This window comes from Carcharhinus amblyrhynchos, chromosome 1 (assembly GCF_965287045.1).
Source record: "Carcharhinus amblyrhynchos chromosome 1, sCarAmb.v2.hapA, whole genome shotgun sequence".
NCBI classification, from domain to species: domain Eukaryota; kingdom Metazoa; phylum Chordata; class Chondrichthyes; order Carcharhiniformes; family Carcharhinidae; genus Carcharhinus; species Carcharhinus amblyrhynchos.
In genome coordinates, this window is record NC_137324.1 from 96,820,638 (window position 1) to 96,845,586 (window position 24,949).

At 41.0% G+C, this 24,949-nt stretch overlaps 1 protein-coding gene across 1 annotated transcript in view; it reads right to left on the reverse strand.

Annotated features, from left to right (window-relative positions):
• pi4k2b (phosphatidylinositol 4-kinase type 2 beta) overlaps positions 1 to 24,949 on the reverse strand; it is a 44,859-nt gene that overhangs the window by 11,116 nt on the left and 8,794 nt on the right. The window contains exons 2-7 of the mRNA XM_080189309.1: positions 22,490 to 22,690; positions 21,797 to 21,928; positions 19,464 to 19,617; positions 16,491 to 16,558; positions 12,471 to 12,570; positions 7,366 to 7,499 (exon numbers count right to left, since the gene is read on the reverse strand). Of these exons, the coding sequence (XP_080045435.1) occupies positions 7,366 to 7,499; positions 12,471 to 12,570; positions 16,491 to 16,558; positions 19,464 to 19,617; positions 21,797 to 21,928; positions 22,490 to 22,690 (789 nt within the window). The remainder of the gene's footprint in view (positions 1 to 7,365; positions 7,500 to 12,470; positions 12,571 to 16,490; positions 16,559 to 19,463; positions 19,618 to 21,796; positions 21,929 to 22,489; positions 22,691 to 24,949) is intronic.

Consider the following 24,949-nt stretch of genomic DNA (forward strand, 5'->3'; position numbering starts at 1 on the left):
TCGTTGTTCAGTTGTCAGTACACTTCTTTGCAGTAACCCGTTGTGTTCAGTATGACAGTGGCCCTCCTGTCTGCTGGTTTGATGTCAATGTTGCAGTTGGTCTTGAGCATGTGCATAGTGTTGCTTTGTGCTTGGCAGAGGTTCGAGGCTGTCTTGTGAGAGTGCAGCAGGTGAAGCTGGCATTGACACAGCACTTAACAGCTTGGGCACACGTCAAGTCGAGGGCAGTGTCCTTCGGGAGGAGTCTAATTCGACTCTCTCCTCTGTCAGCTGTTCTGGTTCATTGGCTGTCTCACTGTGTTCGCTGTTGACCTCTTGGGCCCCAAGTACCAGAAATTAATGGTGCTAAGAACATAAGAAATAGGAGCAGGAGTAGGCCATCTGGCCCTTCGAGCCTGCCCCGCCATTCAATAAGATCATGGCTGATCTGTCGTGGCTCAGTTCCACTTTCCCGCCCTCTCCCCATAACCCTTAATCCCCTCTCTTATCAAAAACCCATCAACCCGCTTCTTAAAAATATTTAGCGAGGCAGCCTCCACCACTTCAACGGGCAGAGAATTCCAGAGATTCACCACCCTTTGAGTGAAGAAGTTCCTCCTCTACTCCGTTCTAAACCACCCCCCCTTTATCTTGAGGCTGTGCCCCCTAGTCCTACTGTCTTTTTTGAGCGGGAAGAGTCTCTCCACCTCTGTCCTATCCATCCCATTCATCATCTTATACGTCTCAATGAGATCTCCCCTCATTCTTCTAAACTCTAACGAGTACAAGCCTAGTTTATTCAGCCTCTCCTCATAGCTCAACCCCCTCAACTCCGGTATCAGCCGAGTAAACTTCCTCTGCACTCCCTCCAAGGCCAAAATATCTTTGCGCAGGTGCGGCGCCCAAAACTGCACACAGTACTCCAGCTGCGGCCTCACCAATGCCCTATACAGCTGCAGCAAGACCTCCCTACTTTTATATTCAATCTCCCTCGCTATGAAGGCCAGCATCCCAGTCGCCTTCCTGACCACCTGCTGCACCTGCAAGCTGGGTTTTTGCGACTCATGCACAAGAACCCCGAGGTCCCTCTGCACCGTCGCCTGCTGCAGTTTTTCGCCACGTAAGTAATAGTCCTTCCTACCATTCTTCCTACCAAAGTGGACCACCTCACACTTGCCAACATTAAATTCCATTTGCCATTTCCTGGCCCATTCGCCCAGCCTTTCTAGATCCTTCTGCAGACTCTCCACACCCTCCGCACAATTTGCCGTTCCCCCAATCTTGGTGTCATCAGCAAATTTTGACACCCTACACTCGGTTCCCTCCTCCAGATCATCTATATAAATGGTAAAAAGCTGAGGCCCCAGCACCGACCCCTGGAGCACTCCACTAGTCACCATCCGCCAATCCGAATAGCACCCGTTGACCCCCACTCTCTGCCTCCTATTTGACAACCAATCCTCTATCCACGCTAACACCCTACCCCCAACTCCATGTCCCCTTACCTTCTGCAATAACCTCTTGAGGTACTTTGTCAAACACCTTCTGAAAATCCAGAAAGACCACATCCACCGGCTCTCCTCTATCTACTGCCCTAGACACATCCTCATAGAACTCCAGTAAATTTGTCAGACACGACTTCCCTTTAATGAAACCGTGCTGTGTCTGCTCTATCAAGCAATTCCCTTCAAGATGCCTCGCAATTTCCTCCTTAATGACGGATTCTAACATTTTACCTACCACAGACGTTAAACTAACCGGCCTATAATTCCCCGCCTTTTGCCTGGCACCCTTCTTAAACAACGGCGTAACATTAGCCGTTTTCCAATCTTCCGGCACTTCCCCGGAATCCAGCGACGTCTGGAAAATAACCACCAAGGCATCCACTATCACCTCCGCCATTTCTTTCAGAACCCTCGGATGCATTCCATCCGGTCCTGGGGACTTGTCCATAATCAGCCCCTCCAGTCTGTCGAGCACCGCCTCTCTAGTAACAGTAATGTCATTAAGACCCTCCAGTCCTACCACCTTTCCATCGCTAACACCCGGCAAATTATTCACATCCTCCTCCGTGAAGACAGGAAAATTTTACAGTTTCAAAAGCTCCAGAAGTCAGGGTGGTGAGGGATTGGAATGCCCTGCCTGCTGCAGTTGTAAATGCGCCTAGTTTGGGGGCGTTTAAGAGGTCTGTGGACAGGTTTATGGACGAAAAGGGATTGGTTTAGGTTAGTGGGTCATTGTTGTTGTTTTTTTTTAAACTGGTCGGCGCAACATCGTGGGCCGAAGGGCCTGTTCTGCGCTGTAATGTTCTATGTTCTACATATGGTCTGGATCTTCCAGAATTCCTTAGTACTTGGGAACTGTTCTAGAACCTAAAAGTGGCAAGCAACACCCCACTATTTGAGATAGGAGGGAGAGAAAACACGGAATTATAGGCCACTTAGCCTATCATCTGCAAAATGCTAGAATCTATTATTAGGGATATGGTAACAGGGCACTAGAAATTCATCGATTTAGCAGGGATTTAGGAAAGGGAAATAACATTCTACAAATGTTAGTTTTTGAGGGTACATCTGGCAAAACGGAAAGAGGGAAGGAGTGGATATTGTGTTCTTGGATTTGCAAAAAGCATTCAATAAGGACTCGAGAAATTGGGCTATTGGCATCAGTTCATGGACAGAAAATAGATTAGTAGAAACATTAGTGGGGACATTTTAGAGTTGGCAAGCTAGAACTAGCAGAATCTGTATTTGGGCTTCAGCTACTTACGATGTATGTTAATGATTTAGATGCGAGGACAGTGTAATGTCAGCAGGCTTGCTGACAGTACAAAGTGTGGTGGAAAAGCAGTGAGGAAGACGCAAAGGTTGCAGTAGGATGCAGACAGGTTTGGTGAATGGACACCAACATGGCAGATAGAATACAAATTGGAGAAGCTTTTCATTTTGGTAGAAAAACTAAAAATACTTTGTCAACAAACTGGAAAATGTTGTCATTCGGGGGGGATTGTATCCATGTACTCAAATTATAAAATTAACATGTGTGCCATTATGGTAGGTGCACAGAGTTAGATAAACCACAATCTTGTTGAATGGTGGAGTAGGTACAAAGAGCCAAATAGATATAAAAAGAACAGGACTAGGTTAAGTTTTGTTCTGAAATCACAGCTCCATTTGTTTGCGACAGTGATAAGATTTGTAGGAGGAACATTGTGGGTAGAATATTTTTACTCGCACTTCATAGTAATAAATTATAGAAAATAGCATGTTAGTACAGCTAAATTACTAAAGTTTCAAGCCAGTCTGAGGCTAAGGATTACTGGTCAACTTGACCTAAAAATGAAAGAATGTAAATTGCTCCATGTAGTTCTACTGTAAATAAAGTCTAGAAAGAGATTAGCCAGAATGAATCAATTTTCATCTTTGCCTAATGACAAGATGTGACAAAATGCATGTTTCATTACCAGTCTTATCTTTGTTGGTAAGCAACGGGTTTCACAATAAACAAGACTGTCTGAAATAGCTAAAAAAATGCAGACAACCATAACTTGGTGCATTGCTTCCACTTGATGGCTACATTAAATCTCAACCAAAGGACAAAAACAATTGCATAAGTCAGCAAATCACTATTAAGAATAAGGGCTCAAAGGACTTTCAAAACAAACAGCAATGAATCACAAAGTGTAGTAAATATTTAACTAGTTTGTTGCACTAGTGAAATACTACCAAAAGCAAGAACTTAACATTCTTAGAATTGACCATATCACTCTGGCACACTATCAGAGAAGGAAGCTTTAGAACAAAAACAGTTCCTGAAATTTTAATTTTAATGACAATCTATTCATCTGCACACAGGCTAGACTTATTTGAAAGGTAAAATGTCCAGAGTTATAGGGTGAGTTGCTCAGAGAGCTGGTACAGATATGATAGGCCAATGGCATCCTAAAATAGAAAGTATTACGGTTGATAAAGAGGATGTGCTGGAAATTCTTGAGGGGCTGAAAATAGATAAGTCCCCTGGTCCGGATGGGATCTACCCTAGGATTCTCTGGGAGGCTAGAGAGGTGATTGCAGAGCCTCTGGCTCAGATCTTCAGGTCGTCATTGGTCTCTGGTGTAGTCCCGGAGGATTGGAGGATAGCGAATGTTGTCCCATTGTTTAAGAAGGGGAACAGAGACTTTGCCGGGAATTATAGACCGGTGAGTCTTACTTCTGTTGTGGGCAAGGTTTTAGAAAAAATTATTAGGGATAGGATTTATAGTTATTTGGAGTGTAATGAATTGATTAGAAATAGTCAGCATGGTTTTGTAGCAGGTAGGTCGTGCCTTACTAACCTTATTGAGTTTTTTGAGAAGGTGACCAAAGAGGTGGATGGGGGTAAGGCAGTTGACGTGGTATACATGGATTTTAGTAAGGCGTTTGATAAGGTTCACCATGGTAGGCTTCTGCAGAAAATGCAGATGTATGGGATTGTGGGTAATCTAGGAAGTTGGATCAGAAATTGGCTATCAGATAGGAGACAGAGGGTGGTGGTGGATGGTAAATATTCATCATGGAGTGCAGTTACGAGTGGTGTGCCTCAGGGATCTGTTTTGGGGCCACTGTTGTTTGTAATTTTTATTAATGATCTGGATGAGGGTATAGTTGGGTGGATTAGTAAATTTGCTGATGACACCAAAGTTGGAGGTGTGGTAGATTGTGAGGAAGGGTGTCATAGTCTGCAGGGAGACTTAGATAGGTTGCAGAGCTGGGCGGAGAGGTGGCGGATGGAATTTAATGCGGAGAAGTGTGAGGTAATTCACTTTGGTAGGAGCAACAGATGTGTCGAGTATAGGGCTAACGGGAGGACTTTGAATAGTGTGGATGAACAGAGGGATCTAGGTGTGTGTGTACATAGATCCCTGAAAGTTGGGAATCAAGTAGATAAGGTTGTCAAGAAGGCGTACGGTGTCTTGGCGTTTATTGGTAGGGGGATTGAATTTAGGAGTCGCAGTGTAATGTTGCAACTGTACACTACTCTAGTGCGGCCGCACTTGGAGTACTGTGTGCAGTTCTGGTCCCCGCATTACAAGAAGGATGTGGAGGCGTTGGAGAGGGTGCAGAGGAGGTTTACTAGGATGTTGCCTGGTATGGTGGGGAGGTCCTATGAGGAGAGACTGAGGGATCTAGGGTTGTTTTCGTTGGGAAGAAGGCGGCTAAGAGGGGATCTTATTGAAACATATAAGATGATTAGGGGTTTAGATAGGGTGGATAGTGATAGCCTTTTTCCTCGGATGGAGAAAGCTAGCACGAGGGGGCATGACTTTAAATTAAGGGGGGGTAGCTACAGGACGGATGTCAGGGGTAGGTTCTTTACCCAGCGGGTGGTGAGGGATTGGAATGCCCTGCCTGCTGCAGTTGTAGATGCGTCTAGTTTGGGGGCGTTTAAGAGATCTCTGGATAGGTTTATGGACGAAAAGGGATTGGTATAGGCTAGTGGGTCATTGTTTTTGTAACTGGTCGGCGCAACATCGTGGGCCGAAGGGCCTGTTCTGCGCTGTAATGTTCTATGTTCTATGTTCTATGTTCTGCACTGCAACAATTCTGTGATAACTCTGATTTCCCCTAATGACATGTTGGAAAAAAATACTAAGGTTATTTAGGTTTATGCATTTCTTCAACAATAGGAGTGTTGATCCATTTCAATTCGATGACTCCAAAGTTTAATTCAAATACCACCATCCGGGTCCTGGATGGGATACCTGGACAAGCACTCGGATGCTGCATGGGTCAGCTGGTGGGGGTATTTGCAGACATCTTCAACCTCTCCTTACAACAATCTGAGATCCATACTTGATTTAAAAAGACAACCATCATCCCGGTACCAAAGAAAAGCCAAACAGCATGCCTTAATGACTATGACATCCATTATCAAGTATTTTGAAAAGTTAGTCATGGTACAGTCAATTTCAGCCTCCCAGTCTGCTTGGATCCACTACAGTTTGCCTGCTGCTGCAACAGGTCCACAACAGATGTCATCTCTCTGTTGTCCACTCAGCACGCTGGTTTCAGCTTCTCCAGCAGGGATAGGCCCTGCCCCCTAGTTCTTATGATATTCACACTGGTGGCCTCTGCAGTAGAGTGTGTGGGAGATTCTTCTTTGAACTCCCACTCAAAAAGCCAGTGTGAATTACTCCAGTTTTCACACAAATTTGACACTTAAAATTTGGGAGAATTCTGGCCATATCTCAGAATAAGAGGCAAGCCAGTTAAGACTGCAGAGGAGGAGGAATTTCATCTTCACTCAGAGGATGGTGAATCTTAGGGATTCTCTACAATTGTGCTGTGGAACTTCAATCATTGAACATGCTGAAGCCAGCAATGAATAGATTTCTGGATAGCAATGGCATCAAAGGATATGGGAAAGTGGGGAAAAAATTATGTCGCAGTAAATAAGGAGCCATGATCTTTTTCAATGGCAGAGCAGGCTTGACAGGCCAAATGGCCTACTCCTGCTCTTACTTCCTTTGTTCCTAACTAAATAATCAAAAAATGAACTGCATTTTCGTTCTATAGTGCATAACTCAGGTTGAATACAACATGGGTTACCTTATGGACAAACCTCTGATTTGTCCAAAATCAAAGTTTGAAATAATTAATCTGTTGCAATACTGGAATTTTGATAGGTCTTGTATTAATCTGGAAGATTGCAAATAATACTGAATTTTGTCAAGTCTGTTCCCAATTAAGAGTTGGATTCAGTGCAGATTGATTTTACTTGACATTGAATTCTAACTTGTTTACAGAAAGTAATTCAAATGTAGATTCAAGAAATATGCACATACAAGTTACATACAACATTACCTTGTGTAAAATTCCCAAACCCATTTAAGAGAAGTAGCATTTTGGCATGCTAAGTAGGTTCACATTGCTCAAACTTTAAGAATTCTGTGAATTATTTAAATAAAATGTCATTACATCAATCCAGCGGGACTTGAAGTTCATTTGAAGACAAAGCTCTGTACAAACCAAGCAGCAGAGTATGCAGACAATATTTCAGCCAGGAGTTTGGGACAGGCTCAATGTCCAGCTGGTCTTTTCCTATCTGCCAATTCTGCATGCTCATTTGGCATCTATATTGTAAACTTTAAATCTTTCCACAGTGGTAAATTTAACCATCTAATCCACAGGTGGCCAAATTCAAGTTTACAAAGAAATAACATTCTTCTTTCATTCGTTAAACATACACACATAGCTAAAGCTTCACCCTGCATATATCACATTACATAGAAATTGAAGTTAATTTTCAATTATGCAAGTTCATAATCCATGCAGAATCATTTTTGCACTTTTCACAAAAGCCTAATTTACTACGTACAATGATTCGAAAGTCCATTGGAAAACAAACCTTAAAGAGTTCATATAAATCCTCACAAAGATCCTGAACAAAATTCATATCTGAAATTCGAGGAAGAACAGAGTCTCTTGTCTCTTGTGAAAAGGGAATTTTTGCTTGATGAAGCCAAGCCCAGTGAAATGGATCTATTGAAAGACAAAGCAAAAAAAAAGCTCATTTTAGATATAATTGCACATAATAATGTGCATGTTTAAAGCTAGTTACTGTATGACAGGCTCGCCCAAGTGTCGTGAGAATGCCATTGTATCAAAACCTTTTTGCAAAAGCAAGGGACCAAAAAATAGTGAAATATACAAATTTCCATTTATTATAACAAGGAATAAGCTGCAGGCAAGCAAAACTAGAGTATTTATTTGATGCACTGAAATATAACCCAAACATAGGTTTAAAAAGTAATTGTGGAACCAGGGCATTGGATGAAAGCCAGAATGCAGCACACCTTGGTTTAAAAAAAAGAAAATAGGAGGATAAAACTTTAAAGCTGTAAATATGGAAAGTTCAAAAAGTACAAAGCACCAAATAAGAAACAGAAAATCAAATAGAACAGTATCGCCACATCCCATAAGCCAAATTGCCAGAATTTGGAGGTTGCAGTTTGGATATCACAGCACTGCAAAACCTCCACTACTTCAAATGTTTTATTCTAGTAACACAGAACTGGAATATGCTGTTAATTGTAGCAAATACTTAAAAGCACAAAACACATGAGGAGTGCACACAATGCAAGCGTGCAAGCTTTAAAAACTTGATCTCATGTAATCTTGTGGTTAAAGATGTTAATCTTGGTTTTAGTTACGTTTGATTGATACTGCTGTTACAGCTGCCATTGCTCATGTGCCCGTTTTACTGTTCTTGTTTCTGCCTGCCATACCGGTTATATTGGTAACTGTTGTGGCCCCATGTTCCAATATGCCAGCCTAACACGAAGTGATTGCTGACAGACTAAAGGCTGAGTTGTAAACCAGATAAATTAATACAAGAAATGTGGATGTTTATATATTTAGAATTAACAAAATAGAGGCAGATCAGGGGATGTCTGACCTGAAAACTATAATAAAAATATAAATTACTTTCCAAGTTATCCCAACCTATGGTAAATGGATCAGGTCTTCCTATTTCTGTTCTTGCTTGCACTCTCCTCTCAGGCTTTTCCTCCCAGGATCTTATTCGCAACTTGTCTCTGCTCCCTCCTTTCAGGCTTTCCCTCCCCAGAAGCTGCTCTTGCCCCATTGCCTCTTTGCATAACTTTGTGATTACAGTATTACAAAGATGGATTGTTTTAAAAAAAATAAGAAGTTAACAACGATTAGCTAGCAGTTTTAAAAGCACAAGTAATTCAGCAGTGCTACCTTCACAAAAATAATGTCCTTTATTTTATATAAAAGATGTGCATCAGTATTTGCTATGTACAGAGCATTGGGTTAAAATCTGAAAATTGTCTTGATAACGTGCAAGAAGTGAAAAGTAGTTGCTCATACGTTGTGAAGCACCAGCATGCTGCTCCAAGGAATGCTCCTGGGCATTGAGATTCTTTATAAAAGTAGATTTATACCATGCATTCTTTAAATTGAAGCAGTGATTTAGCTACATCTCAACCTACAAAGCTATACTACTGTAAATAAGTTTCATGCTAATTAGTTTAGAATTCTTCCTCAAGGAAGTTTGCACATCACTATAAATTTACATCTGAATCAACCTGAAAATCTTCCTCACCAAATTAAGTCTTAGTTAACTTCAGCAAGAATTTTAAAAAAATGCAATCTTGACTGACATGCAGATGGGCAGCTTGATAGCATGGTGGTCAGCACTGCTGTTCCTCAGCACCAGGGGCCAACGTTCAGTTCGAACTAGGCTGATTGTGTAAACTCCACACACATTCTCCCTGTGCCCACGGGGGTTTCCTCCAGAGTGCTCCGGTTTCCTCCCTCAGTCCCAAGATGTGCAGGTTAGGTTGACTGGCCGTGGTAAATTGCCCCATAGTGTCAGGGGGATTAGCCGGGTAAATGCATGGAATTGGGGGGATGGAGTCTTGGGTCTAATTGTGGTCGGTGCAGACATGATGAGCCGAATGGCCTCCTTCTGCATTGTACAGATTCTATCATTCAGGTACTTTCAAGACATGCCCACACATTTGTCAATAGATGTCACGTAGTCTGAAAGATTATGTATAAACTATGTCAGTATACAACTGACATACACATTTAGTTGGAATCCTGCCAACTTTATTCACCTATCTGACATAGACCTGCAATCCATTGAAATTGAGCAGTTTGCCTCATCCCACTTTACTGCTGGTATCACCATTTCCCCAATCCTGCTCTAACTTAAGACTTTGCTAGGCTATTTTTACAACTGTCCAATTAAAGCTGTATTCCCACTGAAAACGTTTTCGCCTGCTGCTTTAAAAAAGTCAGAAAATGAGACTTCTAAATCAACAGAAATTCAATAAATGGCTTTCCACATTAATATGGAAAGTTTTTGTTTTGTCAACTTAGGAAGGAAAAAATATGTTTAAAAACTTTTTACAGAAGGATTTTCTCCAAAGTGGCTGGTTAGTGAGATAAAAGGTGTACAAGACAACTGGCAGGCTTCAAAAAGGCCAATAAGGAAAAGCTCTTCCCAAGAAATGAGTGTACAGGAACTGACAACACAGATTGAAGAATATGGGTGAGATGTAGGGGAACTGCGAGTAAGGACTTTTTTTAAAAAAAAAAGCAGCATGGTAATCAGCTGAGACTCATGGCCCACAAAAGTGATGGATGTTAAGTCTCAGTTGCAGAGTGGTAATAAAAGATGATGCAAGCCCAGCTTCTTCACAAACTCACTATTTTTTTTATTTACAACTCCACATAATACACCCAATACCCAGTGCCACCTGTAACCCCTTTATATATCTTGGTGAATACTATTAAATAGTTAACATACAAACGAGGTCTAAAGTGAAAGGTTGCAGTTAACTTATTGCTAAGAGAAGAAGCATAAAGAATGATCTCAAAAGGAAATTGGACGGGCACTTGAAAGGAATAAACTTGCAAGATTACAATGAAGCGTTCAGAACTGCTCCATGAGGAATCAGCATTGACCCAATGTGCCAAATGGCCTCATTCAATGCTGTAAATGACTCCGTATACTTCAATGAAAACACTTAATCATCAAAATCAGTGGCTTTGATTACCAAATCCCAGTAGTTTAAAGTAAGGCAATCAATCCGAGTGAAATCAAGAACTCGTAATAAAAACGTTAGATACTTGCACCACAAAGACCAACAAGATTTGCAGGTTATTTTGAACCCAGATTATTTGAGTTAAGTCTTTTCAGAAATACTGGATTGATTGTTTTGGTAGGTCTTACATTTTGTCATTAGCTTAGTGTTTTACAGTTTTCTGCTATTTCATTTGCATTCCACATTAGGTGAACCTTTCAGCAGTTCACATACGGTAAACTTTTGATTTTGTCACATATCTTGGGTATACAGTGAAAAGTATTGTTTCTTGCACGCAATACAAAGCATACCATTTATAGAGTGCACAGGGGAAAAGGATACAGAATAGAGAGTTACAGGGAGAAGGAAAATAAGAACATAAGAAATAGGAGCAGGAGTAGGCCATCTAGCCCTTCGAGCCTGCCCCACAATTCAACAAGATCCTGGCTGATCTGCAGTGGATCAGTTCCACTTTCCTGCTTTCTCCCCATAGCCCTTAATTCCCATCTATCAGAAACCTATCTATCCGTGACTTAAATATATTCAGCGAGGTAACCTCCACCACTTCAACGGGCAGAGAATTCCAGAGGTTCACCACCCTCTGAGTGAGGAAGTTCCTCCTCAACTCTGATCTAATCTGCCGCCGCCGCCACCACCCCCCCTACCATCTTGAGGCTGTGCCCTCTAGTCCTGCTATCCTTTTTAAGTGGGAAGAATCTCTCTACCTCTACCCTGTCTATCCCCTTCATTATGTTATACGTCTCTTATAAGATCCCCCCTCAGCCTTCTAAACTCCAACGAGTACAGACCCAGTCTATTCGGTCTCTCTTCATAGGCTAACCCCCTCATCTCCAGTATCAGCCTAGTGAACCTTCGCTGCACTCCCTCCAAGGCCAACATATCCTTTCGCAAGTGCGGCGACCAAAACTGCACACAGTACTCCAGCTGCGGCCTCACCCGTACCCTGTACAGTTGCAGCAAGACCTCCCTGCTTTTATATTCTATCCCCCTTGCTATAAAGGCCAACATTCCACTCGCCTTCTTGATCACCTGCTGCACCTGCAGACTGGGTTTTAGCGATTCGTGCGCAAGGACCCCCAGTTCCCTCTGCACTGTAGCATGTTGCAGCTTTTCGCCTTTTAAATAATAATCCCTCCTACTATTATTTCCGCCAAAGTGGATAACCTCGCACTTGCTAACATTATACTCCATCTGCCAGGTCCTCGCCCACTCACTCAGCCTATCCAGATCTCTCTGTAGACTTCCCACACTCTCCATGCAATATGCTTTTCCACTCATCTTCGTGTCATCAGCAAATTTCATCACCCTACATTCAGCCCCCTCCTCCAGATCATCTATGTAAATGGTAAACAGTTGAGGCCCCAGCACCGATCCCTGCGGCACTCCACTGGTCACCAACTGCCAACCGGAATAGCACCCATTGATTCCAACTCTCTGCTTCCTATTAGGCAGCCAAACCTCTATCCACGCTAACACCTTACCCTCAACTCCATGCACTCTAACCTTTTGCGAGGCACCTTATCAAACGCCTTTTGGAAATCTACAAACACCACATCCACCGGTTCCCCTCTGTCTACCGAGAAGAGAGACTGCAGAATGTAATATTACAGGGGATGTTACTTAGATTATGCAGTACTGTGAATGCTGCTTAGATTTTGCAATATTTTCATTGCTGACTTAGTACAATGGTAATTTCAGCAAATACATTTCACAAATGGAAAAATATACATGATACAAAATGTGCAAATTCCAATGGGGTAGGATTAGGATACCAAGTAGGATACAAACTAAGATATGAGATTTCAGAAAATGTTTTAATTTAAACTAAATCATTCAAATAAACAATATAAATCTTACAACTAAATGTACTTACAGGCTCTCCACTCATCGGGATGTTTAAATGGAAAAGCTAATCCGTTGTCGATAGCTGCAATTTTAATGACGGGTTCTTTGCAATTTGTCCATTCAGAGTCCTATTAAGCAGAATAGCTTTTAAACTTCTTAGAAACAAACTTTTCACAGTGACATGAAGAAATCCCCTTGATGGGCAATTATGTTAATTCCACTCAAAGAAGTACCCATTAAAGGAAACCAGGTTGATCTATGCCATCAAGACCAATTGCACTCCACCCCAAAAGTGCTCAGCTAACTCACCAGACCATAGATCTTCATGGTCCTCACATTGCAGGGAATGAATGTCTATTAAATTTGGAAAGCTATTATCAGAGAGGTTTGCATGGTGGAACTATGAACAATTTTTAAAAATTCATTTGTGGGACACGGGTGTCGCTTGCTGGCCAGCATTTATTGCCCATTCCTCGGTGCCCTTGAGAAGGTGCTGGTGAGCTGCCTTCTTGAATCACTGCAATTGATGTTCTGTGGGTTGACCCACAATGCCATTAAGGAGGCAATTCCATGATTTTGACCCAGCGACGGCAAACGAATGGCAATATATTTCTAAGTCAGGATAGTGAGTGGCTTGGAGGAGAAATTGCAGATGGTGGTGATCCCAATTTTCTGCTGCCCTTGTCCTTCTGGATGGAAGTGGTCGTGGGTTTAGAAGTTGCTGTCTAAGGATCTTTGGTGAAATGCTGCAATGCATCTTGTACATAGTACACACTGCTGCTGAGCATCGGTGGTGGACGGAGTGGATGTTTATCAATGTGGTGCCAATCAAGCGGGCTGCTTTGTCCTGGATGGTGTCAAGCTTAGAGCGTTGTTGAAGCTGCACCCATCCAGGCAAGTGGGGAGTATTCCATTACACTCCTGACTTGTGCCTTGTAGATGGTGGATAGGCTTTAGGGAGTCAAGAGGTGAGTTACTCGCCGCAGTATTCCTAGCCTCTGACCTACTCTTGTAGCCACTGTGTTTATGTGGGGAGTCAGTTGAGTTTCTGGTCAATGGTAATCCCAAGGATGTTGACAGTGGGGGATTCAGTGATGGTTATACCATTGAATGTCAGGGGTCAGTGGTTAGAGTGTCTCTTATTGGTGATAGTCATTGCCTGGCATGAATGTTACTTGCCACGTCCACCCAAGCCTGGATACCATCCAGATCATGTTGCATTTGAGCATGCACTGCTTCAGCATCTGAGGCAGGAATGGTGCTGAACATTGCACAATCATCAGCGAACATCCCCAATGAGAGGGAAGGTCATTGATGAAGCAACTGAAGATTGTTGGGCCTAGGACACTATCCTGAGGGACTCCTGCAGAGATGTCCTGCAGCTGAGATGACTGACCCTCCACAACCACAACCACCTTCCTTTCTACATACCAGGTATGACTCCAACCAGCAGAGAGTTTGTCCCCTGATACCCATTGATTCCAGTTTCGCTGGGGCTCCTTGATGCTACACTTGATTGAATGTGGCCTTGATATTAAGGGCTGTCACTCTCACCTCACCTCTAGAATTCAGCTCTTTTGTCCATGTTTGAACCAAGGCTGTAACGAGGTCAGGAGCTGAGTGACCCTTTCGAAACCCAAACTGAGCAGATTTTTGCTAAGCAGGTGCTGCTTGATAGCACTGTTGATGACCTTCCATCATTTTACTGATGCTTTGTGAGCTTTCCGTGGATTGGAGGAAAAGAAAGTAAGTATGAGGAAAAAGTACATAACTATAAATTGCTGGATTGATTTAAACTAAAATCAAGTTTTTGATTTGAGTTCATTAAAGGTACTGGAAAAATGCAAACTTCTGGCAAAGAATGAGCTGATGGAACTGCTAAATAAATGATGTGTTAGAACTTGAGATTTACAGATTGTTAAATATCAAGACAAACAAGGGTAAGGACATGGAGGGATTTATAACAAGAATAAGAAATCTACCAAATTAGTTGCCAGAATATTTTGTAATTCAAGGCTTATTGATTTCCAAAATATGCATCTTACATATTTAAGTATTCATCTTAACCAAGAGAATGCCACTGCTCATTTTTAATTTTGCCAACTTTAAATCATGAGATCTAACCATAATATTCAAACCCAGGAGAGCTTGGTGCAGTAAAGATCAAGTAGCAAATCATTTTCTCTACTAAGAACAGAATCAAAGCCAGGTAATTGTTTTGGCATTTAAGGGATCTCTCATTTATATCAGTTTATATTTTACGTGGGGGAGGCCAGGATGGAAAAGGAGAGAGAAAGCAGATAGAAAAACTGTCTGAGACTGAATTAAACTGCAGCCACAAGATGGTATTCGAGTCACACATCTGCACAAATGTGACTGCCATTCCACTCCACAACATTGCTGAGTCTGCCTCAGGTCATCTGCTGCTGAAAGTCTCATTCTTACCTGCTACTTCTAGACTTCACTATTCCATTGCACTCCTGGCTAGCCCTCCACATTTTAATTTCCATAAACTTGAGGTCATCCAAAGCTTAGCTGTCTGGGTCCTCAATCTCCCAGAGTTTTTTGTTCAGCTAACAAGCTCGCCAACCCACATCAACTGTTGCAAGTGCCTTGATTTTAAAATTCCCATCCTAATTTACAAATCCCTCCACTTGCTTGCCTCCATCTGTAATCTCCTCCAACCTTAAAGGTATCCACACTCCTCCAGTTCCGACATTATCGATTTAGCAGTTCCATCAGTGGTTGTACTTTCAGCTGCCAAGACCTTAAAGCACTGAACCTCTCATCCTAAACCTGTCCCTCATTTAAGCTGCCTTTAAAACCTGCTCTTTGACCAAACTATTTCACATCTGTCCTAGAGTGCCATCTGGTTCATCTTAAATGTTGTGTGATAATGCAAGTGAGGCATTTGACTATGTCAAAGGCACTTTCTAAATATAGGTAGTGTCTCAAATCCAGCTGAAGACAAGAAATGCCTTGCAACGCAACACTTATTGGAGCAGTGAATTACTTGCCGGTTTGTTACGGTAGATGCTGCATTGACACAATGGTGCTCTGATTAGTTATCAGTTTTGCATGCATGTCTTTTCCCATGTTCCAACTGACCCTTGAACTGACAAACCTGAGAACCAACAAGATCCAAAATCCAGCATGGGGACTAGGTCCTGAGATTGCCAGTTTTAAGGTGCGAGGTACTGTTCCTGTAAAAGACATTGCTGTCATACTCAAAATCCCTACAGTTCAGAAGGAGGCCACTCGGCTTATCAAATCCACATCAAACACAATCCCACTAAGGCCTTTTCCCATAACCCCTCATATTTACCCTGTTAATCCCCTTGACACTTGGGTTAATTTAGCACAGCACATCCTTGGACTTTGGGAGGAAACTGGAGCATCTGGAGGAAACTCCAGAGTCACCTGAGGGCAGAATTAAATCTGGGTCCTTAGTGCTGAGGCAGCAGTGCTAACCACTGTGCTGTTCTCTGGTGTGTGTCACTGACAAGCTTAGCAGATAATCATTTTTTTTAAGCTGTGCAACTGATTTTTTTTACTTGCAACACTGAAGTTCATGGGAAGTGCTCCCATTGGACAGATGTGCACAAAAGTCAAGAGTTTAATTATATAATGGAACAGATATGGTTTCATTCTGCAGACAAACTTTCATAGAGGTGAAATAAGTGATGATCCATCGAGAACCAACCAACTATGCTTTATGGTAGCACACTTTAGAGGATTTACTCACCAGGAGTAATTACTTTAAAATGGTGAGGAAAGATTTAATCTTGCCATCTGAAAAATCCTGTCACTGTGGTCATATTATGACCAAAAAAAATTTAACAAGCTTAGTCCCTCATGATTTTGTAAAATAGACCTCAGGATTAATCGACCATTTTTTCATAACATCATGTGTTAAAAATCTGTTTCATTGACAAATATTAGCATTAAGTTGTAATAGATAGAGCAGGGTACACCATTGCAACTCCTTCATATTTTGCTACACTTTCCAGCAAGACCTCTGCATTTAATGAGAATTTCTAGCACTAACCTCATCAGAAAACTCTTTTCTGGCTTCTGGTTTCTCATATTTCATTAGCCAGTTATCATTTCCTCTATCTGTGGAACAAGGGAAGGAAAAAGTCATCAAATACTTTGGAACCTAATTCTTATATTTATGAATTTCTTAAAAATGCTAGCCACCTATGGATTACTGGGTATTCCATCTGACTAAAGTGTCTTGTAGTTATTTGCTTGAATTTTAATGCTAACATTTTAACTTTCCTCTCAGCTCATTGTTCTTTGTTCTTCTGTTTTAATTTGTTATGCAAAGAAAATTACAGCAAAGCAACAGGCCCTTTGGCCTAAACCTGCACCGACCATACTGGCTAACTGAACTAAAACCCCCTACCTTTCCCGGGACCATATCACTTCATTTTCATCCTATTCGTGTACTTGTCCTGACGCCCCTTAAGTCACTACTGTATCTGCTTCCACTACATCCCTCAGCCCCTTAAACTTATATCCCCCACTTATTGACTCTTTCACCCTGGGAAAAAGCTTCTGACTATCCACTCTGTCCACATCCCTCAATTTTGTAGACTTCTATCAGGTCACCCCTTAAACTCCGTCGTTCCAGTGAGAACAAACCAAGTTTCTCCAACCTTTCCTTATACCAGGCAACATCCTGGTAAATCTTTTCCGTACCCTCCACAAAGCCTCCATATCCTTCAATTCTGGTCCCCACATTATTAGAAGACTATATTCCAAGTGTGGCCTAAGGTTCTATAAAGCTGTAATATAACTTGCCAATTTTTAAACTCAATGCCCCAGCCAATGAAGGCAAGCATACCATATGCCTTCCTGACTACCTTCTCCACGAGTTGCCACTTTCAGTGACCTGTGTACCTGTACACCATGATCCCTCTGCCTATCAAAACTTGAAAGGGTTCTGCCATTTACTGTATATTTCCTCTCTATATTAGACCTTCTAAAATACATTATTTGACATTTGGCCAGACTGAACTCCTTCTGCCATCTCTCTGCCCAAGTCTCCGACTAATATATCCTGCTGTATCCTCTGGGGCCTGAGAGAAACCTTTGTATCCTCACTGGCTACAGGGGAGATCCCTGAGGATTGGAGAACAGCCAATGTTGTTCACTTAAGGGTAGCAAGAATAATCCAGGTAATTACAGTCGATGAGTGCTAGGGAAATTATCGAAGAGGATTCTTCGAGACAGGATTTACTCCCACTTGAAATAAGTGGGTATATTAGCGAGAGGCAACATGGTTTTGTGAAGGGGAGGTCATGTCTTACTAACCTGACCAAGTTTTTCGAGGAAGTGACAAGGGTGATTGATGAGGGTAGTGCAGTGGATATTGTTTACATGGACTTCAGCAAAGCCTTTGACAAGGTCCATCATGGCAAACTAGTGCACAAGATGAAGTTGTATGGGATCAGAGGTGAGCCGGCAAGGTGGATACAGAACTGGCTCGGTCATAGAAGACAGATGGGTAGCAGTGGAAGGGTGCGTTTCTGAATGGAAGTCTGTGACAAGTGGGATTCTTCAGGGATCAGCGCTGGGACTTTTGCTGTTTGTAACATATATGGAAAATGTAAATGATTTGATTAGTAAGTTTGCGGATGACACAAAGGTTGGTGGATTTGCAGATTATGATGAGGACCAGAGGATACAGCAGGGTTTTTTAAAAATGGATTGGCAATTTTAGATAGCTAATCAGAAATTGACCATCTAACACACTTAATTGTAAAGCATAATCATATGCAACTCCTTAAGAACACAGAAATAGGAGTAGGCTATTCATCCCCTCAGCCTTGTTCAAGTTAGTTGTGAAGTGGTCAGCCAGTATCTATTTCCTGATTTTGATTCCTTTGCCCTTCCTCAACATCATTCAATTTTTAAACTGTCAACTAAAAATCTCAACAACTGAAGGAGTTTTAAATTTTCATTACTGAGTAAAAAGGTTTCCTGATATCATTCCCAAACCGTTTTAGTGTAATGCCCCTAGTTTTGGGATCCTTAATCGGAAACAGAAGTTCACTTCCATCTAACCCATCAAAACACTTAACCATCTTAAAATCACAACCAGATCATTCCTTAATCTTTTATATCCAATTTACACTCATTCTATATTTTAATGTTTCCATTTGGAAATATCTAATTTCACTAGATATGGTTAACATTTACGAACCAATAGCCCAAGATATTTTATGGCTCTTCTTAGCCACTTTTGGGGGAAGACAAAAGGGCAGAAGAGTGGTTTGCACTATATTGCTTTACTTTACCGTGTGGCTGCCTATTAAGTTTACCTCCTAAGCATCATCTACAAAACAAAACATCTGCTAGGGATACACAGGGTTATGGTGGTACTTATCAAACAGAGCTAGCAACCCAAAGGGTAATATTTCAAATACACTGAAGGACTGAATTCAGTAAATGTGTTATTTACAGGCCACCAGAAAAACAAACGTCAGAAATCCCAAATGGTTCACTGAAAGCCTTCAGGGAAGTGTTTGGTCAACCTATGTAATCTGATTTATACATCACCTCAATCTCATGAAACATGGCTGAAAATAAATATTGCCACTTATCATGGCAGGAAACCCATAATTAATATTTTGAAAATTATGAGCTTGCAATAACACTAAGTTCCACTGTGCATTCACCATTATTTGCATTCAAACCTCCAGGTTGTCACTTGGTCTTCCAACCAATATTTTCCATGCCAATGGATTAATTGGTACCATTTCCAGCTCCCTAGATATGTAAAGTAGGTTTAGTGCACTTGATGCATTGGCAGTTGCTGCTAAACAAGCTTAATTGGGAGGGGGGTAAATTGGGAGGAAAAGATTTTTAATTCTAACCTTCTACTTCTTAAAAGCACATTCAAAATTAGCATGCAAGAAAACATTCAAGCGTCAACTTAACCTCAATGGCAAAAATATTTTTCAAAGCCAAGAGATTTCTCTGGACAAAGTCCACGATTCATATTTATACTTACCTGTATTTCTAATGACATAATCCAAGATCACCAATCTCTCAAATTGAGACTGAAACTGCTTGCGAGTGTTTTCTGGTAATGGGTCAGTTTCAAATTTTCGAAGCCAATAGTCTGCTTCCTTGTAATTTTCTACGAACAGTTGAAAGGAACCAACCTATAGAAACAAGATACAGACTGAAGTCTTAGGGCTATTTTGCGTTTACATTCCCGAGAAGGACCAGTCTGGACTCTCAATAGAAACAGCTATAGCAAAGAGTCCTTGTGTTGTTGTTGCAGATAGAATAATAAAGAATTATTCAGCAACAGATTTCTGCAGTGGTTCAGTCTTAAGTTAATGGGCTCTATGCATTATCAGCAGTAACTTTTCCAAACATTTAAAGCCACATTAAACATAATACCTACTCATACCAAAAATGTTTTGGATCAAGTTAACTAAATTCTTCATCCATAGTTTAAGGCAGCAATTTAAGTCAATTTAATAGATTAATGCAGTCTACTTATGACCTGTGGGCTCCATTTGCTCTCTACACAAGGCAGTTTTGGAGACCTATGGGGCAGATTAATGTTCTGTATTTTAAAATCATATGGGAACACACTGCTGTCACATTAACCTGCTGAAATTAGTCATGGGATTACAAAACTTAAGTTAATGATATAACAATAGCATCTCACAAGGCTTGGCCAAAAGTATATTGTTCCCTCTAAATTGTGCATTGCCATATTTTATCCTTACATGTATCTAACAATAAAATGATCAGGAAGTGTCAAAATGAAACTATGATGTGGAGATGTCAGCATTGGACTGGGGTAAGCACAGTAAGAAGTCTCACAACACCAGGTTAAAGTCCAACAGGATTATTTGGTAGCACAAGCTTTCAGAGCATCGCTCCTTCTTCAGGTGAACGAGTTGTGTTCACAAACAGAGCATATATAGACACAAACTCAATTTACAAGTTAATGGTCAGAATGTGAGTTTTCACAGGTAATCACGTCTTAAAGGTACAGACAAGGTGAGTGGAGAGAGGGCCAAGCACAGGTTAAAGAGATGTGTATTGTCTCCAGCCAGGACAGTTACTGAGATTTTGCAAGCCCAGGCAAGTCATGGGGTCACAGATAGTGTGACAGGAACCCAAGATCTCAGTTGAAACTGTCCTTGTGTGCGGAACTTGGCTATCAGTTTCTGCTCAGGAACTCTGCGTTGTTGTTTGTTGTGAAGGCCGCTGTGGCGAACGCTTACCCGAAAGACAGAAGCTGAATGTCCATAACTAAAGTGTTCAAAATCCTCCAAAATCAGGCAGGAGTGTTGTCTTCCTGTCAGGGAACACTTCAGCAGTTACGAGCGTTCAACCTTTTGATCTTTGGATAAACGTTCTCCAAGGCAGCCTTCACAACACATGACAACGCAGAATCGCTGAGCAAAAACTGATTGCCAAATTCCACACACAGTCTGTGAGGAATATCTTTTCCTAAAGGTAGGCGAGTCTAAAACTAGAGGGCATAGTTTAAGGTGAGAGATATGAAAGTGTCCAGAGGGGCAATTTTTTCACAGAGGGTGGTGACTGTCTGGAACATGCTGCCAGAGGTAGTAGTAGAGGCAGGTACAATTTTGTCTTTTATAAAGCATTTAAATAGTTACATGGGAATGATGGGAATGAATGGGAATGGGATACGGGCCAAATATGGGCAATTGGGATTAGCTTAGGAGTTTTATAAAAGAAAGGATGGCATTATCAATTTGGGCCGAAAGGCCTGTTTCCATGCTGTAAACCTCTGATTCTATGACATGAGGATGACCTCAACCGGGATCTTGGGTTCCTGTCACACTATCTGTATCCCCAAGACTGGCCTGGGCTTGCAAAAATCTCATTAACTGTTCTGGCTGGAGACAATACACACCACTTTAACTTGTGCTTAACCCTTTCTTCACTCACATTGTCTGTACCTTTAAGGCTTGATTACCTGTAAAGACTCGCATTCCAACCATTATCTTGTAAATTGAGTTGCGTCTATACATATATACCCTGTTTGTGAACTCAACTCTTCGCTCACCTGAAGAAGGAGCAACACTCTGAAAGCTTGTGCTCCCAATAAACTTGTTGGACTTTAATCTAGTGCTGTGAGACTTCTTAAAATGAAATTAAACAAACAGTGATGAGCATAATGTTGGAAAAAGCATTTCACACATTGAAAACAACATTGCCTAAATTCAGAATACAATACCTAAATAACTTATTGCTACACTCAAGCAAACACCACACACAAACTAAAAGATACTAAAATGACTACAAGAACTCAGGCTGTCATTACTTACAAAAGATTTTGAAGTTTAATACCTTTGGTGGTAGCCCAATCCTATGGAACCTGCGACCAACCTTTGGCACTTTTTCGAGAGCATATTTTTTCCCTCTAGATTTTGCACGATCTATTGCATTATAGTTGAATGTTTCACTTGCAAGCCAAACTACCTATGTTTTAAAAAACATATGGAATTATTAGTGGGGCAGATTCTGAGATTGGATCAGCTGTGAATAGCATTCTGAATTCACCTCTTGGAACAGATATATTGAAAAATCACTTCAAAAGCAGGATTATGCACATTGCTATATAACACAGGCAGTAAAGAAAACTTGCACTAAATAGTAGTTTGACAACAAAATGCTTGAATTTATATGACTCAACATGAGAGCCATCTACTGGTAGATTTGTATAGCTTGGAACTAAAGAGGAATATGATAATCAAAGTCTTAATTGAAATATAGATTTTGAGAGGACTTACTAAAATTAAATCGGAAATAAAGAACAGGCTTTTAGAAAGTGGGGCTAATTTATATGGATTAACACGATATGGCATGAATTTGCATTAAAACTGAGTCTGAAATGGTTTGTGCAGTGCATAGGGCACCTCTCTTGGCATATGGCCTTACTGAAACTGGGTTGAAAAGCAGGAATGATTCTAAGGGAAGCAGCAGCAGAAGATAAAATTCTGCAATTTACTTCAGCGATTTCCATAAAACTTAGTAACATACCTTGGTTTTTGGTACAACTCCCAGGCCCAGTTTTTCATCTACAAGGCAAGCACCAGCTTCTGATAGATAACCTTGATTAGGTATGAGACAACCACGGCCAAAACAGCAAGGACAGCAGATCTTGTGGAAAAATTTGGTCCATTTTGGATTTAACTGCCCATAAGGCTCTTCTGTTTTTGGTTTGAACACTCCGATTATTTTCTGGAAGAGAATAAGTGACCAGTTCATAAATCTTTATTTCAAACATACCAAGTTTAAATGTTGCATCCAACATTTAAAATTAGTGCATGAGCAATAATTACAAAATATATAAAAGGAAAAGTGCATGGGACATTAAAACTGGCTAAAATCAAAGTTCTTGCCTTGAGAATGGATTAGCGAAACGTGCACCGTTCTTGATCATTTTGAAAACAGGACATGATTTAAAAAAACTTCATATATGCTGCTCATTCTATACTAGATATGTTGCTTTGCTATGCCATGTCTGTGTGAATAGTCTCCACAATGCCCTCACCCCAATTTGAGAGGAATTTCTTGTGCCACCACATCTGTTCAAAATTGCCGAGATGAAAAAGGCTAGGTACTTATATAGAATTATTATTATGCATTTACAATAAAATCACTGTGCATGATGACAAATTTCAATGGTTGCAGGCATCAACTACTATCGGCAAAGATATGAAACTGAAATCCAAAAATGCATTGCCATGACTTGGATTACTCCCATGGCTGAAAAGAAGCAGAGCAAGTATGCAATGATCTGAGAGACAGCATTAATAACAGACAACTGTAGAGCAGGGCAAGGGTGTGATTGTGGGAATGGGGAAACACTGGGCTACAAATACGCAAATATTAAAAACTAAAATGGCACAAGATCGTGGCAATCTCAAAGACAAGAGACTTATAATTACAGGATCAGAAATTTTATTCCAGACTTTTCAGATTATAAAAGTTCTGATCCAGAATTTTCTCACTGAAAGGACTGGGGCAAGGGGTCAGTGCTGCAAAATGTAACATTCATTTGTTGTAAAATAGACAGCTTTTGCTGTACACTCCAACATCTTGGGAGATATGACCTGAGTGTTGCATTGATAATAATGATTATCAAATATTCAAGCGTCTGCACATAAAAGTGGAATGAGGAAATTGCTGTCCAAACTGTCCTATACCTTGCCCAGAGACTTGTTGACAGAATTGCAATAAAGTTAGGGTATTTATCAATTAGATATGCATTAAACCAGTGATTCACAAAACATTTTGTCTGTAGATTACTGAAGTGGAGCAAAAGACCCCACAGGCCACCTACCCTACTTGCTTTTTATCATCACGAGGAGACTTAAAACTTCACCACTTGTTCAGTATTAAATGCAATTAATTCATGCATTTTTAATTAGAAAATAAGCAAACTGCATCATGCCACAAAAATATATTTTCATACAAATAAGGGATCATGTTTATTTTAAACATGTTAAAAGTCACAAGACTGAAGCTTTTCTGTCCACCTAAAAACTTGAAGCTGTTGACTATTTCTTCTTTGTCTCCATGATGTACTGTCCAAATGTCTTCTAAATATCGTAATTGTATCTGCCTCTATCATCTCCACTGGTAACTCATTCTGTATATGCACCACCCTGTGTGTGAAGCTGCCCCTTCTTTTTAAATCTTTCCCCTCTCACCTTAAACCCATGTCCTCTAGTTTTGGACTCCCAGGGAAAAAGACTGTGGCTGTTCACCTGATCTATGCCTCTCATAATTTTATAAACCTCTATAAAAAGGTCACCCCCGCATCCTCCCATGCTCCAGCAAAAAAAAGTTCCAGACCATCCAGCCTCTCACAATTCAAGCCTTCCAATCCCAGTAACATCTTCTTAAGTCTTTTCCACTTTAATAACATCCTTCCTATAAGAGGGTGACCAGAATTGTACGCAGTACTCCAATGCAGCCGTACCAATGTCTTGGATAGTTGTCCCAACTCCAATACTCAATATCATCAGCGGCAGAGTTATTAAACTCCCCTCCCTGAGAAAAGAAAGATGATATTCAAGAATTCTGAAAAGGCCTGATTTAAAACTCTAAAAACAACTTCACAGCATTTGTCACCTGATTCAATCACAAAATCAAATTCAGTGTTGCTATGCAACAGCAAGAGAAGAATGCCCACTGATTGCCCTGCACTGGAAATATGGTTGAAACATTTAAGAACTTGGGCACGCCAGCAAACACCAACCAAAAACAGTGGAAAGAAGGCATGATTCACAGTGGTCCCATTTTGAATGGTAGGTAGCACAAATTAACACCAATGGCAATATTCAAGCACACAACAATCCCCACAGAGAAATCATATGAGGTAGCATCATCTATAGTTGGAAGAGAAAATTGGATGGATAAAGGTGGTTGCAAGAAATGGACCAAAGATATGTGCAGACCAGAAAGAAATAAATTTGCTTTTCTGGTACTTGG